Here is a 12,494-nt window from a genome sequence, read left to right on the forward strand (position 1 = left end):
ATGGCATCTGGCTGTACTGGGAATATGGAGGAGGGCCACAAGGTTAGAGTAATTGACAACAGAAAGATAGTGTGGTCCTCTGTAGCTCAATTGGTAGAGCATGGCGCTTGTAACGCCAGGGTAGTGGGTTCGATCCCCGGGACCACCCATACGTAAAAATGTATGCACACATCACTGTAAATCGCTTTGGATAAAAGCGTCTGCTAAATGGGATTATATATTATAGTTAAAGAGGCTTTAGAGTAATACAGGTGGTTTGGAATCAAAACAAACTGTCAACACAACAAAGACAGCTAGTATGTTTGAGAGGAGAGCTTGTAAGTAAGCATTTCCCTGAACTCTGTATACTACAGTTAACTTTGATTTGATTTAGGACGAAAGGAACGTTTAATTTCCGAAACGATCACGCTGTACAGAAACAGTGAGAAACCAGTGTTATGAAATGACTGCCATATAATAGCACGATAACTTCAGTTCACACAATGAAATTAATATCTTAATGAAATGAATGTTACAGACACAGTACAGTACAGGTATTTACACTGTGAGAACAAAAGCCCTGTTATTAATAAGACATCTTCAGACTATCAACACACAGTCGGTGCATGATTAAAATAAAAAGATAATACGATTGTTGAACAAAAGAACAAGCGTCGGTTACCTAGTGGAAAAAAAATCGAATAAAATGTCAAGATTAATTTTTCATGGGGAACCTGGGCGACAATCGTCTACAGTACATGATCATTTTTAGACTGAAATACATTATTCAATAAGGAGAGCGGATGACTTAAGATCCAGAGTTTATTCTTTATATTTTACTACAATAAAAAAAGAACCCTTTGATGAATAAAACAATGACAGAGAAAAAAAAGTTGGAGGTGTTTTTTTGGGAAGAGTCTTTTTGAATGGATTCAAATCCCATTTGGGAACAGTATGTGCCCTTGCACTCAAACTATCTAATGGATCTTTGAGTAAAAATGTATCAGTATTCATATAAAAATCAAGTCGTTTGTGAAGGAAATACTATGTAATGAAATATACTGCACATATCTAATACTATGCGTTAACAATGTTCCCCATTTCCTAATATTCCTAAAACATACAGTACAGAATTGTATACATATATACAGTCAAAGAACAGAATATACAATGTGCAGTGTATTATACAACCCTACAATATAAAAAAAATGTATATAGTATGTCACTAGAAAATAACATTTAATGCAATAACAGAGTAGTTACAGTACATTCCATTGGAGGAGAAGACATTCCTTGTCAACCAATATTAATCATATCATTCAATATTGAATTTGACAAAAGCCAAACATGTTATAGAATTTGATACTATAATCAATTTGGTATAGCATAGGTAACGGTGTAGAAATGTTCTGGACAGGCCTGAGAACAGTTATAGATGACTGTGTTAGTGTGTTCCCCATAAGACGCACATGTCCATCAGTAGAACCTGGACCTGCACTCCACTCCGAACTCTAATTTCCCTCCCCGGGGTCCCTGTTGTATCGTAGGACAACTTGCTTCCTGACGTTTCTCCGTTTTTCTCTTTATGTCTCTCTTTCGCGCTCACTCAGTCTTTCTGTCTCCATGTCACTCTGTTTTTCATTCTAATCATCTTCCATTCCAGATGAATGTCTCCCTTTCTCTCTCTGTAGCACTTTTCTCTAGCCTCTCTTTACATTTTCCATCGCTTTCTGTCTCTGAGCTTCTCTATCGCTCCGTCAGCTCTTCTCCTCGTTGGCGCTACGGCCTGTCTTACTCAGCACAGAGTTGAGTTCGTTGAGGAGGTTGGAGGGCATCAGACCCCCCTCTCCCCCCAGAACGGGTCTCCTGTTGGGGTTCTTGACGCCGCCCTGAGGGGCCTGGGGCTCTGGGCGTGAAGAGGGACAGCGCTGGGGCTGGATCACCCCCGCGGAACCCTTTCTCTGACCAGTCTCGGGAAACACGAGTCGGTCCTTCTGCTTCAAGCATTTAGCCACTATGGCTGTTTTGTGCTGGAGACTGCTACATTCTTCGCTATTGCTTGTTTTCTCCTCTCCAGTGGGAGGTGTGCTGTTGTTTCGGGACAGATTTCTGTCTGACGGCTACGGGAGGGAGAGGTAGAGAAAGGGTTAATCTCTTAAATATAATTAAAGTTATCTACTGTCTCATGATATGATGAGCTCTTGCCTCTAAGAGTTCAGCTTCCACACTATTAATAGAGCTAAAGGAGGGCTGATCAACAACCAAGAAGCAGTGTGTTGGCTTGATTCACTTCTTGACTAAATGATGTGTAGGACTGAATTCGTGGTGGGGAGATGATATGGAGACGTACATTTTTGCAGTTTTTTTGTTTAGTGTTCTGCGGACTCTGCTGGACTGCTGACATGCTTTTATGAACTGCAGGTCTTCCGTGATCTCTGTTCTTTGACCAGAGGTCTCCTCCATGCTGAAGACATAGACAATCATTAGTCAATACACTGTTCTATGTCTATAGTGATAAACTTCTTATACATATTTTCAAAAATGGTTGCAGAAACTATGACATTTATTCTGACAATACACATTCAAGGGCATTCTTCATTCAGTATGAGTCCACTTGGAGACGTTGGAGAAAGCACAACAGTTTCTCAATTATTTGTTTTATCTACACGTTCTAAAACTCCTCTAACTCCTCATGATCTGATCTGACGGAGAATAATGGCTTTATCAACAATATCAAGTAGCATTGCTGCCGTTGTCTCTCTGGAACTTTCTCTGAGTATGTTTTTAAAGGCAGCGATACTGAGCCACCAGTTACGGTGGAGAGAGTGGAGAGTCGTAGGGTGATGACCTGGTGTTCCTGACAAAAAAAAGCCTGACCGCGCTTGCTCGTACTAAACTTTAACGACTTGTCCACATCCTGGTCACAGGCTGACCTGTGTACCCCTTTCACTGTTTTCACCTCCTCATTTAATCTGTGCTGTATTTCTCCACCACTCCCCAAAAACAAAACAAAAAAACTAGACTTCCTGTGCCAGTTGCTATGGAAACACTTTCCGAAAGCCAAATGCCTGCTAAAAGGTAAGAGGAAAGAAAGCGAGAATAAGTATTCTCTCTCTCTCGCTCTCCCTCTCTTCTCTCTTTCTGTTCTTCTCACAAGTCCTGTGGAAGCTGCCAATCCCGATACTTAGCGGCTTTGAGAGAAGTCTAATACGTTTAGCTTGCTCTACTCCGCTATAGATTTAGTTGTTAGGGACTCGGAGAGCTGAGAGCAGAGAAAGGTCACTGTTGCTCACACTGACCTGGCCTTCCGGTTTAGATCAATCTTCGCTTTTACTGACAGACCTAAAGTAAGCACAGATGATGGTGGTAGAGAGTAGGTCACAATGAGATGACAAGGCACAAATAGGGCAACGGCAAACTCGGATTTCTCTTTGTGTAGCTATGAGATGCACTGTGTTTCACAACCTTTTTCAGAATAGTAAGGATGAGTGCTGAGTTTAAACTCTGGTCTGGGATCCGAGGTTAGGACTTTGGTTTAGGATTAGAGAATACATTGGCAGTTGATACTGAAATTGAATTTGCAACATTTAAAAAGCTATATTTTCTCATAGTAACAAAATAGTCTAGCTTTTGTTTCTGTCTTTTAGTTAAAAAACTAAAATGAGACTGAAAATAACCCTCCCAACCCCTCTCTGAAGAGAATACTGAGCGAGAGAGAGAGAGAGAGAGAGAGAGAGAGAGAGAGAGAGAGAGAGAGACCTAGAGAGAGAGAGAGATACCCCCACCCCGAGCGGGTCAGACCAGACCTCTTCATTAAATAACCCCACAGAGCAACCCCAAGCAGAAAGTCAACTTCCCAGCACAGAGTACTACTCCCTCATTGAAATGAAGGATAAATTCACCCAGCTGGAGGTAAGGCAGGTGGAGCTGGAACAGCAGGTGAACACACTCCAGTCAGCACAGACCCAGACAACAGTCCAGCACAACAACACCCCCTTAACTAGACCTGGAGAGCTGCAGGTAGAGAGAGACATGTCTGCACTCTGGACTGTGGTGAGACAACATCAACAGGATAACTTTTTCCAAAACACAGAGTGTCTAAACTCTGGTGTCCAAACACCCAGCGCGCCCTAGACCTTCTGTCTGAGGACCAACTAGGATCACCCAGCCACATAATAATACACACAGGCACAAACGACCTGAGAACACAGCAGGAAAGGGTGGCCACAGCACTCAAGGGAGTGATAGAAAAAGCTTCTTCTACTTTCCCCAACGCACAAGTGGTTATCTCAACCCTGTTACCACGAAAATACTTCCACCCTGCTACCATACAGCGGGTAAACGCAAGTATTTCCCGTGACTGTGCATCAAAACCAAATGTCTACCTGGCCTACCACTCCACCCTGGATGTGAACAGCCTTTTTGACCAGGTCCACCTATACAAGGCAGCAGTGCCCACCTTCGCCCGGACCCTAAAGGATATCGCCCTCAACCGCAGACCCAACACCTCACACAGGAGCAACAGATCAACAGACACCCCGCCCAGACCAGCGAGACACTCCCCCAGACCTACAGGACCCCACCCAGGACCTACACATAGAGGACCCCTGCAGAGAGGACCAACATCCAGACCACAGCACCATCAGCCACATCTACACCCTCACCCCCACCAATTAACTCCCCCCCAAGTCAACCATGCCCACACCCCATTTAGGCCCCCTCAGATCAGACCTATGCTCCTCTTACCCACCCCAAGCCCCCCACTCCCACAAAGAGGGCCTCAACATGAAAGTCACACATACGCCCAGGCCGTGAGCAGGCAAACAGGCCCAACACCCACTCTTACACTAGCCCAAGCCAATGGCATGTACCAGATGCTCAGCAGGCTCTGCTCACAATTACTGGCCTGAGGCCAAACCACACAACCAACAACATTAGACACTTTATGGAACACAAAGCCTTCACTATTTCATCCTGGAATATCCAAGGCCTGAGGTCATCTGCCTTTGGCCTAAAGAGCAGGAATCTGGACTTCACCAAAGAAATCGGAAATACAGACATTGTCATCCTACAAGAAACATGGTATAGAGGAGATGGACCCACTGGTTGCCCTCTAGGTTACAGAGAGCTGGTAGTCCCATCCACCAAACTACCAGGTGTGAAACAGGGAAGGGACTCAGGGGGTATGCTAATTTGGTATAGAGCAGACCTAACTCACTCTATTAAATTAATCAAAACAGGAACATTTTACATTTGGTTAGAAATTCAAAAGGAAATTATCTCAACAGAGAAAAATTTCCTCCTGTGTGCTACCTATATCCCCTAATTAGAATCCCCATACTTTAATGAAGACAGCTTCTCCATCCTGGAGGGGGAAAACAATCATTTCTAGACCCAGGGACATGTACTAGTCTGTGGCGACCTAAATGCCAGAACTGGACAAGAACCTGACACCCTCAGCACACAGGGGGACAAACACCTACCTGGAGGTGACAGCATTCCCTCCCCCATATGCCCCCCTTGGCACAACTACGACAACATAACCAACAAAAACGGGTCACGACTCCTGCAGCTCTGTCGCACACTGGGTATGTACATAGTCAATGGTAGGCTTCGAGGGGACTCCTATGGTAGGTACACCTATAGCTCATCTCTTGGCAGTAGTACTGTAGACTACTTTATCACTGACCTCAACCCAGAGTCTCTCAGAGCGTTCACAATCAGCCCACTGACACCCCTATTAGACCACAGCAAAATCACAGTCTACTTGAACAGAGCAATACTCAATCATGAGGCATCAAAGCCAAAGGAACTGAATAATATTAAGAAATGCTATAGCTGGAAGGAAAGTAGTGTTGAAACCTACCAAAAAACAATTAGGCAACAACAAATGCAATCCATTCTAGACAACTTCCTGGACAAAACGTTCCACTGTAATAGTGAAGGTGTAAACTTGGCAGTAGAAAACCTAAACAGTATATTTTCCCTCTCAGCTTCCCTATCAAATCTAAAAATCTCTAACAGAAAACCAAAGAAAAGTAACAACAGTGATAAATGGTTTGATGAAGAATGCAAAAACCTAAGAAAGAAATTGAGAAACCTATCCAACCAAAAACATACAGACCCAGAAAACCTGAGCCTACGCCTTCACTATGGTGAATCACTAAAACAATATAGAAATAGACCACGGAAATTAGAAGGAACATCATGTCAGAAATCAGCTCAATGTAATTGAAGAATCCATAGACTCTAACCACTTCTGGGAAAATTGGAAAACACTAAACAAACAACAACACAAAGAGCTATCTATCCAAAACGGAGATGTATGGGTAAACCACTTCTCCAATCTTTTTGGCCCTATAACAGAGAACAAACAGCATGAAAAAATATACATGATCAAAAGCAAATCTTAGAATCAACTATTAAAGACTACCAGAACCCACTGGATTCTCCAATTACGTTGAATGAACTACAGGACAAGATACAAACCCTCCAACCCAAAAAGGCCTGTGGTGTTGATGGTATCCTCAATGAAATGATAAAATATACAGACCACAAATTTCAATTAGCTATACTTAAACTCTTTAACATCATCCTTAGCTCTGGCATCTTCCCCAATATTTGGAACCAAGGACTGATCACCCCAATCCACAAAAGTGGAGACAAATTTGACCCCAATAACTACCGTGGGATATGCATCAACAGCAACCTTGGGAAAATCCTCTGCATTATCATTAACAGCAGACTAGTTCATTTCCTCAGTGAAAACAATGTACTGAGCAAATGTCAAATTGGCTTTTTACCAAATTACCGTACGACAGACCACGTATTCACCCTGCACACCCTAATTGACAAACAAACAAACCAAAACAAAGGCAAAGTCTTCTCATGCTTTGTTGATTTCAAAAAAGCTTTTGACTCAATTTGGCATGAGGGTCTGCTATACAAATTGATGGAAAGTGTGGTTGGGGGAAAAACATACAACATTATAAAATCCATGTACACAAACAACAAGTGTGCGGTTAAAATTGGCAAAAAACACACACATTTCTTTCCTCAGGGCCGTGGGGTGAGACAGGGATGCAGTTTAAGCCCCACCCTCTTCAACATATATATCAACGAATTGGTGAGGACACTAGAACAGTCTGCAGCACCCGGCCTCACCCTACTAGAATCTGAAGTCAAATGTCTACTGTTTGCTGATGATCTGGTGATTCTGTCACCAACCAAGGAGGGCCTACAGCAGCACCTAGATCTTCTGCACAGATTCTGTCAGACCTGGGCCCTGACAGTAAATCTCAGTAAGACAAAAATAATGGTGTTCTAAAAAAGGTCCAGTTGCCAGGACCACAAATACAAATTCCATCTAGACACCGTTGCCCTAGAGCACACAAAAAACTATACATACCTCGGCCTAAACATCAGCGCCACAGGTAACTTCCACAAAGCTGTGAACAATCTGAGAGACAAGGCAAGAAGGGCCTTCTATGCCATCAAAAGGAACATAAAATGTGACATACCAATTAGGATCTGGCTAAAAATACTTGAATTAGTTATAGAACCCATTGCCCTTTATGGTTGTGAGGTCTGGGTTCCGCTCACCAACCAAGAATTCACAAAATGGGACAAACACCAAATTGAGACTCTGCATGCAGAATTCTGCAAAAACATCCTCCGTGTACAACGTAAAACACCAAATAATGCATGCAGAGCAGAATTAGGCCAATACCCGCTAATTATCAAAATCCAGAAAAGAGCCGTTAAATTCTATAACCACTTAAAAGGAAGCGATTCCCAAACCTTCCATAACAAAGCCATCACCTACAGAGAGATGAACTTGGAGAAGAGTCCCCTAAGTAAGCTGGTCCTGGGGCTCTGTTCACAAACACAATCAGACCCCACAGAGCCCCAGGACAACAACAACAACACAATTAGACCCAAACAAATCATGAGAAAACAAAAAGAGAATTACTTGACACATTGGAAAGAACAAACAAAAAAAAACAGAGCAAACTAGAATGCTATTTGGCCCTAAACAGAGAGTACACAGTGGCAGAATACCTGACCACTGTGACTGACCCAAACTTAAGGAAAGCTTTGACTATGTACAGACTCAATGAGCATAGCCTTGCTATTGAGAAAGGCCGCCATAGGCAGACCTGGCTCTCAAGAGAAGACAGGCTATGTGCACACTGCCCACAAAATGAGGTTGAAACTGAGCTGCACTTCCTAACCTCCTGCCAAATGTATGACCATATTAGAGACACATATTTCCCTCAGATTACAGCGATCCACAAAGAATTCGAAAACATACCCAATTTTGATAAACTCCCTTATCTACTGGGTGAAAAACCACAGTGTGCCATCACAGCTGCAAGATTTGTGACATGTTGCCACAAGAAAAGGGCAACCAGTGAAGAACAAACACCATTGTAAATACAACCCATATTTATGTTTATTTATTTTCCCATTTGTACTTTAACTATTTGCACATTGTTACAACACTGTAAATAGACATAATATGACATTTGAAATGTCTTTATTCTTTTGGAACTTCTGAGTGTAATGTTTACTGTTAATTTGTATTGTTTATTTCACTTTTGTTTACTATCTACTTCACTTGCTTTGGCAATGTTAACATACATTTCCCATGCCAATAAAGCCCTTAAATTGAATTGAATTGAATTGAATTGAATTGAGAGAGAGAAAGAGAGAGAGAGACCCAGAGAGAGAGAGAGAGAGAGAGAGAGAGAGAGAGAGAGAGAGAGAGAGAGAAGAGAGAGAGAGAGAGAGACCCAGAGAGAGACCCAGAGAGAGACCCAGAGAGGGAGAGAGAGAGAAAGAGAGAGAGACCCAGAGAGGAAGAGAGAGAGAGAGACCCAGAGAGAGGGAACAATTGAACGAGAAAAAGGAGAGTGATATTTTGCTCATCTGAAATATCTGTAGCTTCTCTCCTCTTTGCATTATTTATGGCAGCTGTGTGCTGTCAGCCACTGACATAAACAACACTTAACTATATGCTGTAGATGTAGGGACTGTAGTGTTCTGCTCACCACCAATGTAATTGTTACAATCTCCCTGACCTTATTCCAGCGACGGAGAATTTTGCACATAATGTGATTCATGTTATCGCTGAGTGACCTCGAAAACTTCACCGCACTTCCCCTTATTTATGTATTGTATTTCGGGGAACAATGATTTGGGAGAGTAAATATGATTTATCATATCTCGCTTGTTTAAAGATGCAGTTTTTTCCTGAGTGTTAATCAAACTATTTTTCATGGGAATGAGGATGGTGAAAGGAGAGGACAACAAACTATTCTCAATATGTATCATTGTCTTCCATTCCAGGATTATTACGTTTCCATACACTTGGTGGAAAGAGACCATACATTGAAACAACATCCGTGCATCAAACTCTTACAGTACGTGCATCATGAGTGGGGGCAGGTAGCTCTGTGGTTAAGAGCGTTGTGCCAGTAACCGAGAGGTCGCTGGTTCTAATCCCCGAGCCGACTAGGTGAAAAATCTGTCAATGTGCCCTTGAGCAAGGCACTTAACCCTAATTGCTCCTGTAAGTCGCTCTGGATAAGAGCGTCTGCTAAATGACTAAAAATGTAAATGAGTGATCATTCTATGTCAGAAGTGTTTTCCTTATAGCATTTCATCAAGCTGATTCGTCAATACTTTAAAATCTATATAACACAGTGAAACATTGACCATGTTGAACACACCCTTTATTGACTAAGAAGTTTCCCAACCCTTCTAATCATAGTGAATGTACCTTCATTGTGATGATGTCAGTCACCCAGTCTATTTGAGACTCCTTCCCCTCGCAGCAGAAATGCCTGTGGGTCAGAAAAATAGTATATATAAAAGTTACCCCTAACCACTGACCCTGGGTCAGATTTACTATACTGCCTAATGGTTAAAGATAGCATATGAGGTAAAGATCTGATCCTGAATCTGTGGTTAAGAGATACATACAACACAATACAATGATGGATGTCTTTGCTCAATGCCCATTGTGGACCATCTGTAAATGACCTTTGCCCTCAATATCCCAACACTGGTGTGGGGCTGAGGGAAAATGATGGCTTCATTTTTAACACAGAAAAACATCAAATGTATCTAATCTGGTGAATAAATAAACTTCTTATTTTGTTTTGTCAAACTCTGATGGAAATGAAGCAGAGGCAGGTATTGAATTATTGAATTTGAAAACCAGTGAAAAGCACTCACCATTGCTGTTTATCTGTGTAGACGGTGAAACCCCAGCTATTAAAGGAAAGGGAGAAGATGGTTTAAACTTAGTGTTCTTGCAAACCTGTGACCCATACTCTGATGAAAAGTTGTTGTGGATTCTCACACGTGAATTCCAAAGAAAACAAGAAGTTGCAAACCCCTGAACTCGGATGACCAGGAAATATCTCAGGGCAAGAGTTCAGTTGGGCTTCTGTCTACTTTCATCAAGATATTAAATCATCGTCCTTTCAACTGCAGCGGTGACAAACACAACGTTCAGGATAATTGTTTTACCTATTAGACACCTCAGTATGCACTAGGAGTCAAGGTGTACACACACACACACACACACACACACACACACACACAGGTCTGTGGCAACACGGTTAGTTCAGTGATGAGTATAGCTGATTAATCAATGATCCTATTCTAGAGCCCCCCTTGGGAAGGAGGAATAGATGGAACAGGGGAGAAGAGGGAGGATATGAATAGGTTAGGTAGCCTGTAGCCTGTAGTCTGTAGCCTGTAGTCTGTAGCCTGTAGCCTGTAGTCTGTAGCCTGTAGCCTGTAGTCTGTAGCCTGTAGTCTGTAGCCTGTAGCCTGTAGCCTGTAGCCTGTAGCCTGTAGCCTGTAGTTTGTAGCCTGTAGCCTGTAGCCTGTAGTCTGTAGCCTGTCTAAAGCCCTGCTAGCTAACCCAGCCCGTCTAACCTCCTCCAAGCCCTTTCTCAGGTCGGCACGTTCTTAATGATGTCTTAGCCTCTCTCTGTCTCTTTGACTGCCTTCATTCCTCCCACAGTCTCTCTCTCTTTCTCTCTCTGTCTGTTTGACTGCCTCCATTCCTCCCACAGTCTCTCTCTCTTTCTCTCTCTGTCTGTTTGACTCCCTCCATTCCTCCCAGTCTCTCTCTCTCTCTCTCTCTCTCTCTCTCTCTCTCTCTCTCCTGACACAATCTTTCCTCACACCACCACTCTATTTCTCCTTCATCTCGTTTCTCCCTTTCTCCTTCCCCTCCTGAAATCCAATCACATCGTAGACTCATTTTTTCACTAATTCCGACGCTCAAAAAATTATGAGAAATGTTAATTGAGTAACATGATTAGCTTGTGCCTTTTTCCCCCTCCTTCAGCCCACAAAAAATACAGCTGGCTTGACATGAGTCATAAATTACAATAATACAAGATTAGGAAAATAAAATAAAGTGCCAGCAATATTTCTCCATTCGGAGGAAGCGGGCCAATAATTGCTATTTGTTAAAGCAGAATTTTTACTGAACAAAAATATAAATGCAACATGCAACAATTTCAAAGATTTTACTGAGTTACATTTCATATAAGGAAATCAGTCAATTGAAATACATTAGTTAGGCCCTAGTCTATGGATTTCAGATGACTGGGCAGGGGTGCAGCCACTTGGCAGCCAGGCCCACCCACTGGGGAGCCAGGCCCACCCACTGGGCAGCCAGGCCCACCCACTGGGGAGCCAGGCCCACCCACTGGGGAGCCAGGCTCAGCCAATCAGAATGAGTTTTTCCCCACAAAAGGTATTTATTACTCCTCACTGTACCTGGGTAATGATCAGGCCGCTTAATCAGCTTCTTGATATGTCACACCTGTCAGGTGGATGGATTATCTTGGCAAAGGAGGAAATGCTCACTAACAGGGAATGTAAACAAATCTGCGCGAAACAAATTGAGAGAAATAAGCTCTTTGTGCGTATGGAACATTTCTGGGATTTTTACATGTGGCGTATATATTTTTGTTCAGTAATACATTTAATCAATGGTGTTATTGTGAGGGAGTTAGATGAGTGGTTTGGATAGCCATGGCGTTGAGGCACTCGGAACAAAAAGAGAAGACATTACATATTTTATGGACGAGGAACTCACACCATGAGACAAAATAACACAGTAAAGAAGACCAGTACTAATAATGATGAATCTATCTTAATAACACTTTTAGAAATATTATTTACACTTTCAGGCCTGTAAAGCCCAATTTTTTGCCTCTCTGTGTAATCACATGAGTTGATTCTGTGTGCTGTTTGATAAGATACGATATATGTGATAAGTCTCAGTGATATTTACCTGGTGGGTGGTTTGAGCTTCCTCTTCAGGCCTAGATAACACTTGACTAACTTCAGTGGGACCTCTCTCTCTGGCTTAGTGCTCTAGGACAAACAGGAAGTCAGTCAGACAGGGGAAGTAAGCAGTCTCAACCAATCCAAATAGCAAGAGCATTTTTTGCAAAAGGTCTCCCTGTAGCTCAGTTGGT

The 12,494-nt window shown here is 42.5% G+C and overlaps 1 protein-coding gene across 1 annotated transcript in view; it reads right to left on the bottom strand.

The window, feature by feature from the left end:
• Nucleotides 1–366: 366 nt before the first annotated feature.
• Nucleotides 367–12,494, bottom strand: part of LOC311132616 (arf-GAP with Rho-GAP domain, ANK repeat and PH domain-containing protein 2-like) — a 113,144-nt gene continuing 101,016 nt past the window's right edge. The window contains 5 exon segments of the mRNA XM_084165862.1: nt 367–2,099; nt 2,330–2,443; nt 9,764–9,827; nt 10,222–10,257; nt 12,308–12,390. Coding sequence (XP_084021988.1) covers nt 1,737–2,099; nt 2,330–2,443; nt 9,764–9,827; nt 10,222–10,257; nt 12,308–12,390 — 660 coding nt within the window. The 3' untranslated portion in view covers nt 367–1,736.

This window comes from Coregonus lavaretus, assembly GCF_964263955.1.
Source record: "Coregonus lavaretus genome assembly, chromosome: 7".
Classification (NCBI taxonomy): Eukaryota; Metazoa; Chordata; class Actinopteri; order Salmoniformes; family Salmonidae; genus Coregonus; species Coregonus lavaretus.